Source organism: Tupaia chinensis, unplaced genomic scaffold (assembly GCF_000334495.1).
Source record: "Tupaia chinensis unplaced genomic scaffold, TupChi_1.0 Scaffold000235_1, whole genome shotgun sequence".
In the NCBI taxonomy this organism is placed as follows: domain Eukaryota; kingdom Metazoa; phylum Chordata; class Mammalia; order Scandentia; family Tupaiidae; genus Tupaia; species Tupaia belangeri.
Window position 1 is genome coordinate 5,146,190 of NW_006159713.1, and position 15,575 is coordinate 5,161,764.

At 50.2% G+C, this 15,575-nt stretch overlaps 1 protein-coding gene across 1 annotated transcript in view; it reads left to right on the forward strand.

Moving 5' to 3' along the window:
* Positions 1-3,417: 3,417 nt before the first annotated feature.
* KATNB1 (katanin regulatory subunit B1) overlaps positions 3,418-15,575 on the forward strand; it is a 40,711-nt gene continuing 28,553 nt past the window's right edge. Inside the window, exons 1-4 of the mRNA XM_006148442.3 lie at positions 3,418-3,553; positions 4,701-5,005; positions 9,589-9,719; positions 14,439-14,556. Coding sequence (XP_006148504.1) covers positions 4,966-5,005; positions 9,589-9,719; positions 14,439-14,556 — 289 coding nt within the window. The 5' untranslated portion in view covers positions 3,418-3,553; positions 4,701-4,965. The remainder of the gene's footprint in view (positions 3,554-4,700; positions 5,006-9,588; positions 9,720-14,438; positions 14,557-15,575) is intronic.

Consider the following 15,575-nt stretch of genomic DNA (forward strand, 5'->3'; position numbering starts at 1 on the left):
ACTTGCCGTTTGATCTTGTAGTTGACAAGCTCAACATCAGCCATTTTCTCCTGTCCTTCTTTAGCTATAGCCTGGGACCACCCCTGGACCCTCACCATGGCCACCTTTCTCATTTCTTCCTGTCTTTCCATTGGAATGCCCAGTCTTCACAGCACCCCTGCAGATGGTCCCTCAGCCACCTGCAAACAACTGGTTAGATCTTGATCTGGCTAGGGTGGCCAGCTCACGAGGTGGGAATGGCACGGCCACGGAGCACACCCCAGAATTTGGAGGCTGACATTAGACTGCAAGGGATTGAAGATCTCAGATCTTCATGCCAGATCTATTCACCCACCTGGGAAATGGGGATGCATTGTTTTATTAAATGAGGTAAAACTTGTAAAACAGTGAGGACTGAGAGCTACACATAGAAAACAGTCACTAGATGTTGGCTTCCCAGATGGCCAACAAATACGTGCAAATGTGGCTAACTTCCCGAGTCACCAGGAAGATGAAATGCCACCCCACACCCAGACACAGTGGATGAGTGCTGACGTGGAGCCCTCATACACAGCGTTCCTTGTGGAAGTGGAAATCAAGAGGACCACGTCAGGAAACTGTTTGCCTGCGTTCTCTAAAACTAAACTATGGACTAGCAATTCCATTCCTGGTTCTTCTCCATCCATCCATCTGTTCAGCTAGTGAACAGAAATGGTGGACAACTCAGTAAAAGCAGGCAGCTAGCTAGCCATCGATAGGTACACCCTAGAATGTTCCAGCAGCACTACTGATAGTACTCAAGTGGAAACTAAATACCCCTCGGGGCAGAATGGACACCTCCATTGTGGTCTTAAGACCATCTGGGTTACCATAATTGGTTAGGAGAATGCTGCTGGCACCTAGCGTGTGGAGGCCAGGAATGCTGCTAAGTGCCCTAACTGCACTGAATAACCCCCACAACTAAGAATCATCTATCCCCAATGTCAGGAATACTGAATTTGTTGTAGAACAATGAAAATAGGGGCCAACAGTTGACATAATGGCTATGTCACTGGACTCCCACGTAGTTGACCACGGTTCAAGTCCCGGACCTGGTAGCTTAAACTAATGCCAGGAACGATGTGTGTGCCCAGGATCCCGAGAGGAGAATGGAGAAGGGATTGTGGCATGGTCATGCCCCATGGGGAGTGAGTGATTTCTCGCTGTCTCTCTGCTCTGTCTTTCTGGGGAGCACACATGCCCTACAGCAAAAAACTCTCAAAAGAAAAGAAATGAGCAAGGACTACATGGAATGATGGGGTTGAATTTCTCAAGTATAATGTTTAAAAGTCTTTTGGTTCCAGATACAAAAAGCACTTACAGTATGATTCCATTTAAATTTAAGAAAAAAAAAAAAAAACAGGTGAAATATTAACCAATGGTATTAGAAGTCAGGATAGTGGTCACTTAGTATGATTCCATTTAAATTAAAAAAAAACAAACAAAAAAAACCAGGTGAAATATTAAACAATGGTATTAGAAGTCAGGATAGTGGTCACTCTTGGGGTGCAAGGGTTAGTGGATAGAAGGGAGCACCAGGGAGACTTCTGGCTGCTGGTAATGTCTTTTTTTTTTTTAAGGATAGAAGGGAGCACCAGGGAGGCTTCTGGCTGCTGGTAACGTCTTTTTTTTTAAATTATTTTAACTTTTATTATTATTATCTTCCAATTTGACTAGAGAGAGAGAAGGAAAGTGAGAAAGCAAGCCACCAGGTCGGGACTCGAACCATGGTCAGCCATGTGGGAGTCCAGTACCCGTATTAACTACTACACCACCTGCTGGCCCCCTACGTTCTCCTTGACCAGGGTATATTCAATTTGTGAAAATTCATGGACCTTGTCCACTTACAGCATGTGCTCTTTGGGGTACAGTTACTATACTTCAATAACAAGTATTTTTAAATGCTTGCCACCAATCTAATCAAGCTTCTCAATCTAGTCTCCATTTAATAAGAAATTCAGGAGAACAAGGTAAAAGGCACTGGAAAGAAACAAATTCATCACGTGGGATGATTCACAGGTAAATAGCCTGATCTTTCCAAAAGATCAATGTCATAAAAATAAACAGAGGTTGAGGGATAAAAATAGAATGAACTTAAAATAGCCAAATGTATTGAATCTTGATTGGTTCCTAATTAGAAAAATAAGTTACTAAAGGTTTCTGGGCAGGACTGAGGACATCTGAAAATAGACTGTATGTTAGAGAATTATTTTCTTAGGGTTGATGATATAGCAGTGATGAAGAATAAACGCCTTATTTTTAAGAGCTATATGCTCCATATTTTTAAATGGTCTGCCCCCCAAAATACACACAGAGACAAAAATCAGGCAAGCTGTTAACAAGTGCTGAAATCTAGGCGGAGAGGGTCATTATTATTTCGAGTTCTCTCTATGAAGTTTTGCAGAATTAAAAGTTGAGGAGAAATGCACTCTGGGTCCCCAGGGCCCCCTTTCTCCCGAGGCTTTGGTTTTAAGACCAGGGTTCCAATCCTGGGATGTTACATTTTTCTGTGTGGTCTTTCACAGGCACCTTATTCGTAAACGGGAAAGGGAATGCCTACCCCTTAGGGTGGCACTGAGCCTTAGATGAGACCGAGCAGTCCCGCTCGACCTGCGGAGAATGGAGGATTCACGTGAGGTTCAAGGGTCTCTAGAAGCTGGGCCATCCTTTCGGCCCACAGGGCCTGGCCACCGGCCAGAGGCTTCTGTGGGTCCGAATCCCACTCGCCCAAGGAGTCACAAATAAGTCGGCCTTTCGCGGGCTCCTAGTTCGTGATCCCCTTTAAAGGGGCACGCTCTTCTGTTCGACTCAGACCCGGAATCAGGATGTTTCCCTCTAAGCTTTCTGTGGAGGATTCAAGCCGGTGTCCGGGCCAGAGAAAAGGGGCAACGTCTTCAGGCCACAGCGTCTTCCCGCAGGCCAAGGGGAGAAGGAACTGGGGTAAAATGCTGACTAAAACCTCGGTCCGCTTTGCCCCACTCCAAAATGGACGCTCCTGGCTTCACGCTGCTCCCGATATCTCTTTCCCATTGGCTATTTGGGAATTAGTTTTCCAACAATGTGGACGTCTATTGGTCAGACCAAGACGGTTGCTAAAGCGATTGGCTCAGCCGCCATTGGAGGGCGTCTCGCAACATTTTCAAACGCTGACTAGGTTGGAGGAAGAGACGGAAAAGGGGAAGAAAGGGAAAGCTTTAGGCGGAGGCGGGACCAAGAAAACAACTGCCCTCGTTGGTTCATTAGAAGACGAGGGGCGTCCCTTGGATGCTCAGTCCTCGTGATTAGCCCGATTTAGGAAAAGAGGGCGGGTACTCGGGAAAAGCGGCAGAAGCACCTGCTTGCATTGGTCAATCCTAGAGGGAGGCGGAGTGTCCGCCGCGGCTGATTGGTGCGGGAGGCGAGGTGGGAGGGGCTCTAGGCCGGAGGTTTTGTTGTGAGGGTCGGTTGTCAAGCAGCGGCCAATCAGGGCAGGGGATGGAGGCAAGTGGGGGTCGCGCCTGGAGCAGAGCCTTGGCCTCCGGAGCCGCAGCTGCAGGTGGAGTGGGCGAGGGGCTGAGGGGCCGAGGGGCCGAGGGGCCGAGAGGGCGATAAGGCAAAGGGACGCTGGGCCGTAGGCTGGGCCGAGCCAGGCGGGCCCGCCCGGGTTGCCGGGCGAGGGCTCCCGGCGGTGGGAGATTAGAGACCGTACCCCGCAAACTGAGGTGGTGGGAGGATCAGGTGAGGCCGCGGGACCAGCCTCAATCTCAGGACTGTCTGGGCAGTCGTGGAGGCCGGAGGAGGAAAGAAAACGAGAGGGACCGGAAGCAGAGCTGGGGGTTTACAGAATGGGACATGAGTAGACACAAGAGAAGGAGAGTGAATGAATGGGAGAGACCGATAGCAGAGGGGAAAAAGCAAGAAGGATATCTGGCGAGGCCAGGGCAAAGTTAGGGACCTCAGGAGACAGGATTTGCATGAGTGGGAGACCCAGGGGGCAGGGAGAAGGGGCAGGTGTGAATGGAGGTCTAGAGAGGCATATCGGGAGACCCAGGCAAAAAGGGAGGCGGGGAAGGGTTCAGGGAAGGAGGCAAAGTGGCTGTGGCAAGCGGGTGGGAGGCTCCATGAAGTGGCCTTTGAGTCAAGGAGTCATAACCACTTACGCCCAGACTGAGCCCTCATTCCCAACTCTGCCCCTAAGAACTGTAGTGGGCAGAAATGACTCCCATGCCAGGGGTGGGTGAAGGGGGGTGGGTGTTGAACCCTCTGGGTCCTCTTTGAGATTCTTTCCAGAGAAAACCTCAGTGGCTATTCCGGGGGTGCCTCTTCTGGGCCCCTGATCTCAGCCTCTGACTCCACCCAGTATCCCATACGTCAGACAAAAACAGTGACTCCCAGAAATCTCTGTGAACTGCAGACACGTGGTTTTCCCCACCCACTGCAGCTGTGACACTTTAAGGCAGCCGGCATCCTGGAGCTCAGATGCCTCCCATTCTTGGGGCCTCTAGGCGGAACTTCTTTTTCCCCATATTCCAAGTCAGCTGCCTGAGGTGCCCGCTCTGCAGAGTCTCAGACCTCATTTTGCAGTGCAGCTCTGGGCTTTGGTGGCTTCAGTGGGTATCAGTCTTTATCGGGTGGTTGACAATTCAGGGAGGTGCAACTTTTGCCAAGTGTTTCCTACAACATCACCTCTGTTTGTGTTCCAGCCGAGTGTTGAACTGAGATGGCTCAAGCCTGACATTCCATGCTCCACGATCCTGACAGATGTGCACAGGCTGCTACTGGTGCTTCTGTGGATGATTTAAAACCACGAGGCAGTCCAGGGCCAGGAGACGAGGCATTCCCTCTGCCTGGATGTGTGGGAACTCCCTGCCACCTTGATTGGTGGATCTGGGGGGGATCCACCCCCACCCCAGGAGGAAAGTACAGTCTATTTTGTGGGTTGGGCTTCAGGCACCAGCCAGCTGAAGAATGGCCACCCCTGTGGTCACCAAGACAGCCTGGAAGTTGCGTGAGTGGCTTTCGTTTTTCTTTATCACCGATTTATTCTCTTAACTGTCAGCGAACTCACAGCCTTGTCATCTTTTCTTGGTACCAGGAGAGACTGCTAGGTCTTGGAGCAAAACAAAAACCAACATGTAAATCGTAACTGTGGCACTTCTTGGCTGGGTGGCATTGGGCAGGTGACTTAACCTCTCCAAGGCTCATTTTCCCTGTCTGTGCACTGAGACAGTCATAGCTGTATTCTGTAGTTGCTGTGATAATAAGTGAGATAATGAACATAATGAAGTGCCGAGTGCGGGGTTTCCAGTCAGGCCGACTGGCAGAATGGGGTGAGCCGTCTGGCAAGGTATTCTGGGTATTATTTAGGCATCTCAGGAGTTGAATTTCCCCAGTGAGATGAAAGCTCTTGGGATGGGAGTAGGGGCTTGGTGTGGATGAAGGGGAGGTGGTGTGGAGGAAGGGGGTGCGGGGTGGGCAGAGGAACACTAGTGCTCTGGAATGAAGCTGGCCGTGAGCACCCACCCACCTCCTCCATTGCTCTGTACTAGCGGGTCTAAACTCTTTGATCTCAAGACGCCTTTATATTCTTAAAAAGTATTGAGGATCCCAGAATGCTTTTGTGTACATCATCAAAGATGGCCCTAGTGATGTCATCGCAGGTCACGTGTCTTTGGGAAAACTCCACTGTATGCTTGTGAGCAAATGAGAGTGGAAAGTGAAGATACCATCTTTGTATTGTTATGGACATTTTTTTTTCTTTTTGATCCCTGAAAGGCTCTTGAGGGTACCAAAGGTCCCCAGACCATATTCTGAGAACTCTCCACATATCAGCACCCCTGTGGGCCCTCCCCCTAATATAACTAGCCTACCTATGATAGCTGTTGGCATAGATTTGGGGTGCTCCATCTGGTCACCCTCTGCTGCAGGCTTTCCCTGGAAGGTTTTCAGGAGCTGGGCTGAGACGTTACCACATCGTAATCATGAGACCCTGGGCAAAGCGCTTTGTTGGGCCTCAAGTTTCCTTATTTGTAAAGTCAACTTGTTCTCCAAAGCCCTGAGATTCTAGGGTAATTGTTATGGTTTCCCAAGGAGGGTGCACTTCAGACAGAGTGGCTTTGTACTTACTGGGATTCTGTATCTGTCCCTTAAACAACCCGTTTTTGCCTGACAAAGTAGACAAGGTCTGTGTACGTGGGACTCAGAGCCTGGGGAGGGCAATGAGCAGGAATTGGATAACTGCTTCTATTTTCTCTCCTTCCCTCTGTGTGCTTTCAGCTGCTTAACTGAGTGGTGAGGCTCGGGAGTAGACAACACTGTAGGCTGCATGAACAGCAAGTGCAAAGGCCCTGAGGCCGGAGCTCAGTGTACTGGATGGTCTCAAAGGAGGCCATGGGCTATGGGCTAGCAGTGCGGGACATGGTGCGAGCGAGGCTAGCATTGTGCAAGAGCTAATGTCCGTTAGACCCCAGTCCTTCTGAGACTTTGGCGTTATCTTAAAGGCAAAGTCAAGCGCTCAGCGTGTTCATGTGGGAGGTATGCCATCAGGCATATTGGGCACCTGTGGGTGGTTTCATGTCCACAGTGGTCCCCAAGGGTGTGAACTATCGCTGGCTTCTTGTGGCCATGGGGTCTGGTGAGGGTCAGGAGGTTCTCTGCCTCTGTGAGATTGTTAAAACCTAGTTCTTTGCATCTGCCATTTGGAATGCGAGTCCTTGGCACCCCTGGTCAGCTCTGTCAGGATGTGTGGCAACCACAGTTTGGGAAACTGGTGTGGGCTTATGCCATAGGGCAGAGTAGCAGCTGCCAGCCTGCCTGCCAGTAGACGCTGAGGACTTGTATTTGTTTGCATTAAAACGGGGCACCCAGGGGCCAGCAAGTGGTATGGTGGTTAAGGTGCTAGATGCCCACATGTCCAACCGTGGTTTGAGTCTGGAAAGTCATGCCAGTTGGGTATGCCTGTTTGCCTAAAAGCCCAAGAGGACAATGGAGGAGAAGAGATTGTGGAATGGCCACCACCCCTGGGGTGTGATTTCTCACTCTCTCTCTCTCTCTCTGGCACGCACGTGTGCCCTATAGCAAAAACCTAAAAAAAAATTTTTTTTTGTCATGTGGCACCCAGACCTGGGCCAATGGTGGTTGCTGTCCTTCAAGCCAGGCTCATGGGGGCGCCCTCAGGCCCGTGCCCTTGGCCTCATTTGCTGGTACCTGTGGTCTGCCTCCACCCCATCCCCTCTCCCTGGATTCCAGTCAGTTCCTGGTCAGGCTGCTTCCAGGAGGGAAATCCTCACTCCACAGCCTGGAGTTCTTCTAGCTCTTGGCACCATCTGATCCCACTTCATCTGCAGGAACCTTCTCTCTCATTCCCTGCAGCATCCCCAGTCCGAGCTCTAGAGCAAGAAGCCAGAAATAGTGTACTGATACTGTGAATTAATGGCTGTCTCCGGTGGCAATAGTTCTGAGGTCTAGTAAGATGGGGCCCAACTGGAACTGCCCTGGGAAGGGTGGGAGCCCAGTTGGACAGACCGAGGCCCTGAGGTAGGTCATGGGCAGAGCGAGTGGGTACAGGGCATGTCTTCAGGAAAAGGGAGAGGGCTCAGGGCTCAAGGACAGAGTGAATGGGAACAGGGTGGTTGCCCTCCCGGGTTGGGGAGAAGCTCTTCAAAACTCAGCTGTCTCATGCCAGAATCCCTGAGCCCCCAGCATCTGTGTGCAGAAGACAGAGGCTCCATGGTTGAGATGAGGGTTAGAGAGGGACCTAGCTAATGGATCCAAATGGTGGGATCCCTGAGGTCCTGGCAGATGCTTGGGTCTGCAGGGGTGTCGCCCTGGGTTTATTGGGTACTGCCTGTGTTGGCTCTGTCCCAGCTGCCCCCTGAGGTGGGCGTGTAAGGTTGGACCTGGGCCTGGTCCCCAGGCATTTTTGCTGGGAGCCTCTCTGCCAGGCCGTCTAGTGAGCCACTATCCTGGGCCCAGTTTCCCAGCCTCCCTATAGTCTGAGGCCCACAGAGACACCCAGGCAGGTGGAGCCAGCACTGGGTGCAGGATAGGCCCTTGCAGAACAGTTGTGACACCCTTTCCTTGGCGTCACCCAAGCCAGTCTCCCAGTGCCTCGAGGCGTCGGCACATTGTGGTTTTCCCTCAGCCTGTGTGGGAGCCCAGTCTTCTCCATGTTCCGGGAGGAACTCACTCGGGGCCCGGCTTGGGGACCTGCTGGTTCCTCACCCACAGTTTCCCTTGTGAACTTTGACAAGGCCCTGCTGAGGGCCCTGTCTACTGTCCACAGCACAGGCATGGGCCCTCATGACTGCCCACACAGCCTCTTCGCCCACTCAGTCTGCCACCTCCTGACCCCTCCTCCTGAAGCCATCTTCTGTGCCCGTGAGAGCTGCCCGCCCACTCCCTTGTGGAGTCTAGTCCTTAGCCTGCCTGACAGCTGGAGTACAAGCTCCTTTGCCTGCAGTCCCCACATTTCCCTGGTGAGTCCTGATGAAGCAGGCACTATTAACCCCATCTATCAGACAAGGAACCCAGCCCTCTGAGAGGACCAGCGACGTGACCACGCCACACAGTAGCAGGTAGCAGAGCTCAGACCAGATCGTGCTTCGGGGCTCAGAATCTGAGCTGGAGCCCTGCGCGAGCTCTCCTGTGGGCAGCTTGTCTAGAATTGGTGTGAACTGTCTCTGAAATGTGTTCCCTGAAGCAGATCCGGTGTGTAGAAGAGGCAGGTGAGAGGACTGGCTCTATAGCCTCGCGGTTAAGGGAACTGGATCCCACATGGCCAACTGTGGTTCAAATCTGGGCCCTGGTGGTTTGGAAAACGTGCCAGGTGCATGTGTATGTGCCCCAAATCCAGACAGAAATGGCGGAGAAGGGATTGCATGCCCCATGGGGGGTGCTTCTCCCTCTATCTCTGGTGAGTGAATATGCCCTCTGGCATTTGAAAAAACAAATGAATAAAAGAGACAGCTGAGAGGTACGTGGGTGGTGCATGGATAAATATTTTTCAAAAGAATTATTTATTTAATTTAATTAATTAATTAATTTTTAATTTGACCAGAGAGAGAAAAAGGGAAAGTGAGAAAGCAAGCTGCCAGATCTGGAGCTCAAATCACAGTCAGCCATGTGGGAGTCCAGCACCCTCACCAGCACACCACCTGCCAGCCCGATCAATATTTTTTAGTTTGATAATTGTTTTTTCTTTTTGTATCCGAACAACTATATGCAACTTGTAATTTCATGGATATTATATCACTCAAGACAAAGCAAACGAAATCTAACAAGTCTGTTTTAAAATCGAGTACAGTCCGTCAATATTACCAGAGCATATGCAGAAAAAGGACAAAAGTCATGAGGCCTGAGGGTGGGCCAGGAATGACTGAAGTTGTTCAGTCACTCCAGCCCATGCCTTGCCCTGCCCTGTCTGCTGGTCCCATACTCGAGGTGGTGTCAGGCCCCTAGTAGGGAGCTGATAGAGGCAGAGCCCTTTACGGGCATCAGGTTCCAGAGCTGGTGGCCGACCAGGGCCACCGTGCTCCTCCATGTGACCTCATCCAGCACCCTGACTGCCGTTTTCCTCTCTTCCCTATGTAGAGGAGATCGTCGCCCACGCCAGCAATGTGTCCTCACTGGTGCTGGGCAAAGCCTCCGGGCGGCTGCTGGCCACCGGCGGGGACGACTGCCGTGTCAACCTCTGGTCCATCAACAAGCCCAACTGCATCATGGTGAGCCCTGCCGGCGGCCAAGGGGATGGGGCAGGGCCTGGGAGGGACCACAGGTGTGGCAGCAGTCCTGGGAGGGGACTCGGGTCTTGGGTATGGGGAACAGGTGGCTTTGCAGGCTCTGTTGAGCTCAGGTCCCCTAACTTCTGGGAGCCAGCTGAGGGGTTGGGACAGGGACACAGCATACACTGAGCATCCCTCAGCTGTGGCCCAGGACAGCCCCGGGGCCTGGGGATGTGGCAGCTCTCAGCAATGGGGATCACCTGGCTGCAGGGTAGAACATTAAAACAGGAGAACATTAAGACAAGCTCTAGGTTCTGGCTGAACCAAAAGGCTTGTCAGCCTCCCCTGCCCACCTGCCCATCTGTCCTGTAAGCTATGTGTGTGTGTTTTGATTCACTCCCAACTTCCTTCCACAAAAAGGACTTGCAGGGACCTGGTTGGCACTGGTTAGGGAGCTAGCTCCTTTATTTATTTATTTATTTTTTAAGCTATAGGGTGTGTGTGCTTGCGAGAGAGACGGAGAGGGAAAATGAGAAAATCATTCCCCAGGGAGGATGGCCACACGACAGTCCCTTCCCCATTCTTCTCTTGGGATCTTGGGCACATATGCAACACGCCCAATGTGTTTTTTCAATTTGCTGCGTCTGGGATTCCAACCATAAAGTCAGCTATGTAGGATCCAACACCTTAACTACCACACCACCTGCTGGTCCTACTTTTTCTTTTCTTTTCTTTCTTTCTTTTTTTTTTATTTGCTGTAGAGTGTGTGTGCTCACTGGTGAAAAAAAGAGATAATGAGAAAGCACCCTCCGAGGGTGATAGCCATGCCACAATCCCTTCTCCATTCTCCGCTTGGAATTTTGGGCACACACATGCACCTAGTGTTTTTCCAGTTGCTGGATCTGGGACTTGAACTATGCAGTTAGTCATATGGAATCCAGCCACCGTAACTACCATGCCACTGGCTGGCCCAGGTCAGTTCTTTGATAGCATTTACCCGCTCATTACACAACTGTATTTAAAAGACCTCTACAGTTGATATTTGCCTCTGCATTCTTCGTGCTGATATGGATAAACATGCATGTATGTGCATGTGTGTGCATAGTTGGACATACATAAAAATATTTTTTCAGAACATTGTCCTACTTTCACTTATGTAGCTTTTTTTTTTAAAGAGGTTTTTGCCTTAGGGTGTATACATTCTCCAGAGAGAAGGACATACAAAGACGGAGGAAAAGTGAGAAGTCACCTCCCAGGGGGGATGGCTACACCACAATCCCTTCTCCATTCTCCTGGGATCTTGGGCACACACGCACACATGCCTGGCGTATTTTTCAGGCCACTAGGTCTGGGACTTGAACTGCAGTCAGCCATGTGGAGTCCAGAGCCTTAACCACTATGCCACCTGCTGGTCCCAGCCCGATCTTTTAAAACAACGGTTTTGAGCCAAGTGTGGTGACATGTGCCATGAGAGGCCAAGACAGGAGAATTGGAAGTTTGAGCCCAGCTTGTGCCACATAACAAGACCCTGTCTTTCAAAAAAAAAAAAAGATGTCAAAAAGAAGACAAAAACAAAACTGAGATAACAATATTGTGAGGATTTTCCCATACCAGCAAATACTCTTTTATGACATGATTCTTAGTGGCTTCATGGCATTCGTTCTAGGGAGAAGCTGTAATTATCTGTTGCCAGCATGGAGGCTGTTTGCACCTAAACCACGCTATAGTGAACATCCTCATTTACCTAAATCTTTGAGCTGATCTGTACTCATTGATTATTTTTTATTTTTATTTTGTTACTTTTGTCTACGTTTATTTTATGCTGACTTTATTCCTTTGCTGTAAGTTTTTGTTTCTTCAGCTTTTTCTGGGATATCTGTATTTTTTCTGTGCGACTTCCTCTTCCGGCTTAGGAACAATTTGTTACTTTTCAGTGAGGATCCTCTCATGTGGCAGGGGCAGCTCATGAATGGCTTAATCCACCCATGAGCTCTGCATGTACGACAGCACATCTTGGGTGCCTCGTTCATTGAATGTGCTCAATGACCAGAGAATCTACATCTAACCCTTTGAGTTCAGCATTACTCTCTACATTTTTAAGCATGTGCAGCAAAAATTCAGTACCCTTTTTGGGCCACTGACCTTGTGTCCAACCCCACTGTTTTGATTGGGCACATCTACCAAATCTACCATTATAATAATGGAACAGCACACAGTGCTTCTACAGAGTGACATCCTTCACATACTTGGTGGCTTTTCAGATGTACATACCTTTGATGGCCTGGGCAGTTTCCGGTGTATTTGAACCTCTTGACTTGCATGACTTTGTGGGGTTCTCTGGGTCAAGTGAATAGCGAACCATTTTCAAAGATCACCGCAGGCTGCGTACAAGAAGAGCTGTGCTCGTTGATTTAAATCCAAGGGTGTGCACTTTTTAAAAAGCTTTCAAAGCGTATTGCCAAATTGCCCTCCAGAAATCAATTTACTTTCTCACCAGCAGCATTAGACAGCACCCCCCCCACTTCCTGTATTCTTGCCAACACAGGGCATTATCATTCTTTTGATTCTTGGCCAAATAAAGATAAAGAAGAAATGATGGCAGGTGATATTTACTAGTAGAAACTTCACCTCTTCAACGTTTCTGTGAGACCCGAAGAAAGAACTGAGATCTACTCAGACCATAGCCAGGTGTCAGAGCTCAGTAAGAATGGAGTTAAGATCTTTCTGCTATGTTTTACGTTGTTTTTAGGGTATGGAAGTCCCCCCCCCCAATGCTAAAGCAACATAAGTTGAAAAATAACAAATTTGGGGAAAAAAAAATACATGAGATGACCCCACTTCCTCATCCTCCTGGGCAGCACTGTTAACAGGGGGTCTGGCCTGTAGATTGGTATTCAGACACCAGATGCAGCCCTCAGGGCCCCAGCCCTGCCTCATCTTGTGTCTCTCTCCCCTCTCACTCCCCACGGACAGGCCTTTCAGAGCCTCAGACTGCCAGGTTCTCTCTCACTTGGGGATTTACGCGTGTGCTAACCCCTCTGCAGGTAGTTTACTTCTGTTTACTTTTGAGTACATGCGATACACTCCTGCAGTTCAGCATCCAAATGAAATGGGGTGGGGTAAACAGTGCCAAGTTTTCCTCTCCAGCCCCCACATCCCTCCCTGGAACCAATTATGGCTCCCAATTCCTCCGCGTCCTGCCAGAGTTCTTTGACATGTCTGCAAATGAATACATGTGTCGATTCCTCCCACCCCATGCTTTTACGCAAATGATATCATACTCTACACACTGTCCTCCATCTTTTTTCACCTGGAGGTAGCGTGGAGATTGGTCTTGATCATATTTAAAGGGCTACCTTCTTTGTTTCTATAGCTGAACAGGCCTTAATTGCATGGGTGGCCGTGGGTGACTGCAGCTTAGCTAACTAATTCCCGTGACGAGCATTTACATTGTTTCCAGAAGATTCGCTGCAGTGAATTGCCTTGGGCCTGTGTTATTTTATGTGCTTGAGTGTGTACAGGACCAGTTCCCAGAGAAGGAATTGTTGGTTTAAATGGAACGTGCGTTTCTTTTTCTTTTTTTTTAAAGAGTGATTTTTGCTACAGGGTGTGTGCACTCACTGGAGAGACAGATGGAAAGTGAAAAATCACATACGCCCCCAGGGGGGATGGCCATGCTGCAATCCCTTCTCCTCCATTCTCTTCTCAGGATTTTGGGCACACATGCACATGTGCCTGGCATGAATTTCAAGCCTCTGGGTTTTGGACTTGAACCACAGTCGGCTGTGTGGGAGGGGGTCCAGTGCCTTAACCATTGTGCTGCCTGCTGGCCTGGGAATGTGCATTTCTGATGTGGGCAGATTTTGCCCAAGTGCCCTCCGTCGCTCAAGTGTATTCTATCACTGCTGTTTGGGGTCTGACAAGCTGCTTGGACAGATGGAGCACCCCTAATCCAAATATTCCAAATCAAAAATGCTCCAAAATGTGAAACTTTCTGAGTTCCAACGTGGTGCCACAAGTGGGAAGTTTCCCACCTGACCTCATGACAGGTTGCTGTCAGAATGCTGCAGGAGAAAAATATTGAATAAGAGTGTCCTCAGGCTGTGTGTATGAGGTGTACAGGAAACATAAATGAATTTTGCATTTGGCCTCGGGTCTCGTCCTCAATCAGATTATGTATGTAAAAAAAAAAAAAAAGCTGCAAATTTTTTTTAGAAGCTGAAAAAAAATCCAAAATCCGAACCACTTCGGATCCCAAGCATTTTGTACAAGGGAGACCCAGTCTGTAATTGTCTGGCCTTTGGATAGTTCTGCTGAGAAGTGCTTTCCTCCTCCCCAGCCCCCCAAGGGCAGTAGTAGCAAATGCCAAGGGAGCTGAGTCACCACTGTGCCTAGGGGTGGCCACACTAGGCTGGGGGTGCCAGATACCAGGCTCAAGGGGCCCAGGGCCATTTCTACAGGTGATGCACGTGTCAGGCTCACAGCACGGGAAATGGGAGCTGGCTGGAAGCTGACTGGTTGGGCCCCTGGGAGTGCTGGGAATGGTGTGAGGGGGTGCTGCTCAGAAATCGTCTGCAGGAGGGCTGGTGTGGATGCCTGAGCATGGCCTTTGTGCTAGCCATGTTCTCCGAAGCCTTCCTGGGACCCAGAATTTGGGGCAGCAGTTTGGGTGAGGATGTCTGTCCACACTGCACTGAAGCTACCGCCCTCTCTCCACAGAGCCTGACGGGTCACACGTCCCCTGTGGAGAGTGTCCGCCTCAACACCCCCGAGGAGCTCATCGTGGCCGGCTCTCAGTCAGGCTCCATCCGCGTCTGGGACCTGGAAGCTGCCAAAAGTAGGCCCCTGCTCTTGCCTCCCCGTACGCACATGCCTGTGTTCATCCATAGGCTCAGCACTTGCACAGCTTCCTCCAGGAAGCCTGCCCCAGCCAGGTTGGCTGCTTTGCCCCTGGAGCACTGATGGATGGTGTGGTGCCCACCTGCCCCAGTAGTCTGGCAGTGGTGTGCACTGCAGCTCTTTGTGCAGCTGGCCCCGGAGAAGGTGCCCAGGATGTGTCTGAACGACAGCTGTGGGGTTGGCGGCTCCATGGGTGGGCGTGTATGGATTTAAACCCCAGAAGGACGTCAGATGCCTCCCCACAGGCGATGCATCCCTCAGGACACGTGAACGAGTGAGATGGCTGTGTGAAGAGAGCTGTGAAGGAGTGGGGGGCATGTGCCCTGACTTGGGCGGCCCCCACTCAGCCCCAGCTCACTGTCGCCAGATCTTCTCTTCGCTTGTGTTTTGTTTTCCTTTCATTTTCTTCTTCTTCTTTCTTTTTTTTTTTAGAGAGAGGTTTTTGCTATAGGGCACGTGCGCTCGCCAGAAAGACAGATAGAGAGACAGAAAGCGAGAAATCACCTCCCAAGGGGGATGGCCATGCCGCAATCCCTTCTCCTCCATTCTCCTCTCGGGATCTTAGGCACACACGCGCACGCTCCTGGCATGAATTTAAGCCATCAGATCTGGGACTTGAACCGCAGTCAACTAACTGAGAGTCCAGCGACAAAGCCATTACGCTAACTGCTGTCCCCCTCATTTTCTTCTTGACGGAAGCTTTACATAGTTTAAAAAGTCATAGGCCCAGCCATGTTGGTGCAAGTGGTAGGGCGCTGCTGCAGGAAGTGGATCCACATGGGAGGCCTGCTCTTGGATCCCAGGCTAACCTGAATGTGCGCATCTGTGATCCTAGCTAACTAGAGGTTGGGGTTAAGGGTTGCGGTGGCGTGACCCTGTCAGAAGTATCTCTCTCTTATTAAAGGAAAAAAAAAAACAGATGCTGGTAGTTCTACAGTTAATCAAAACGGAATAAAG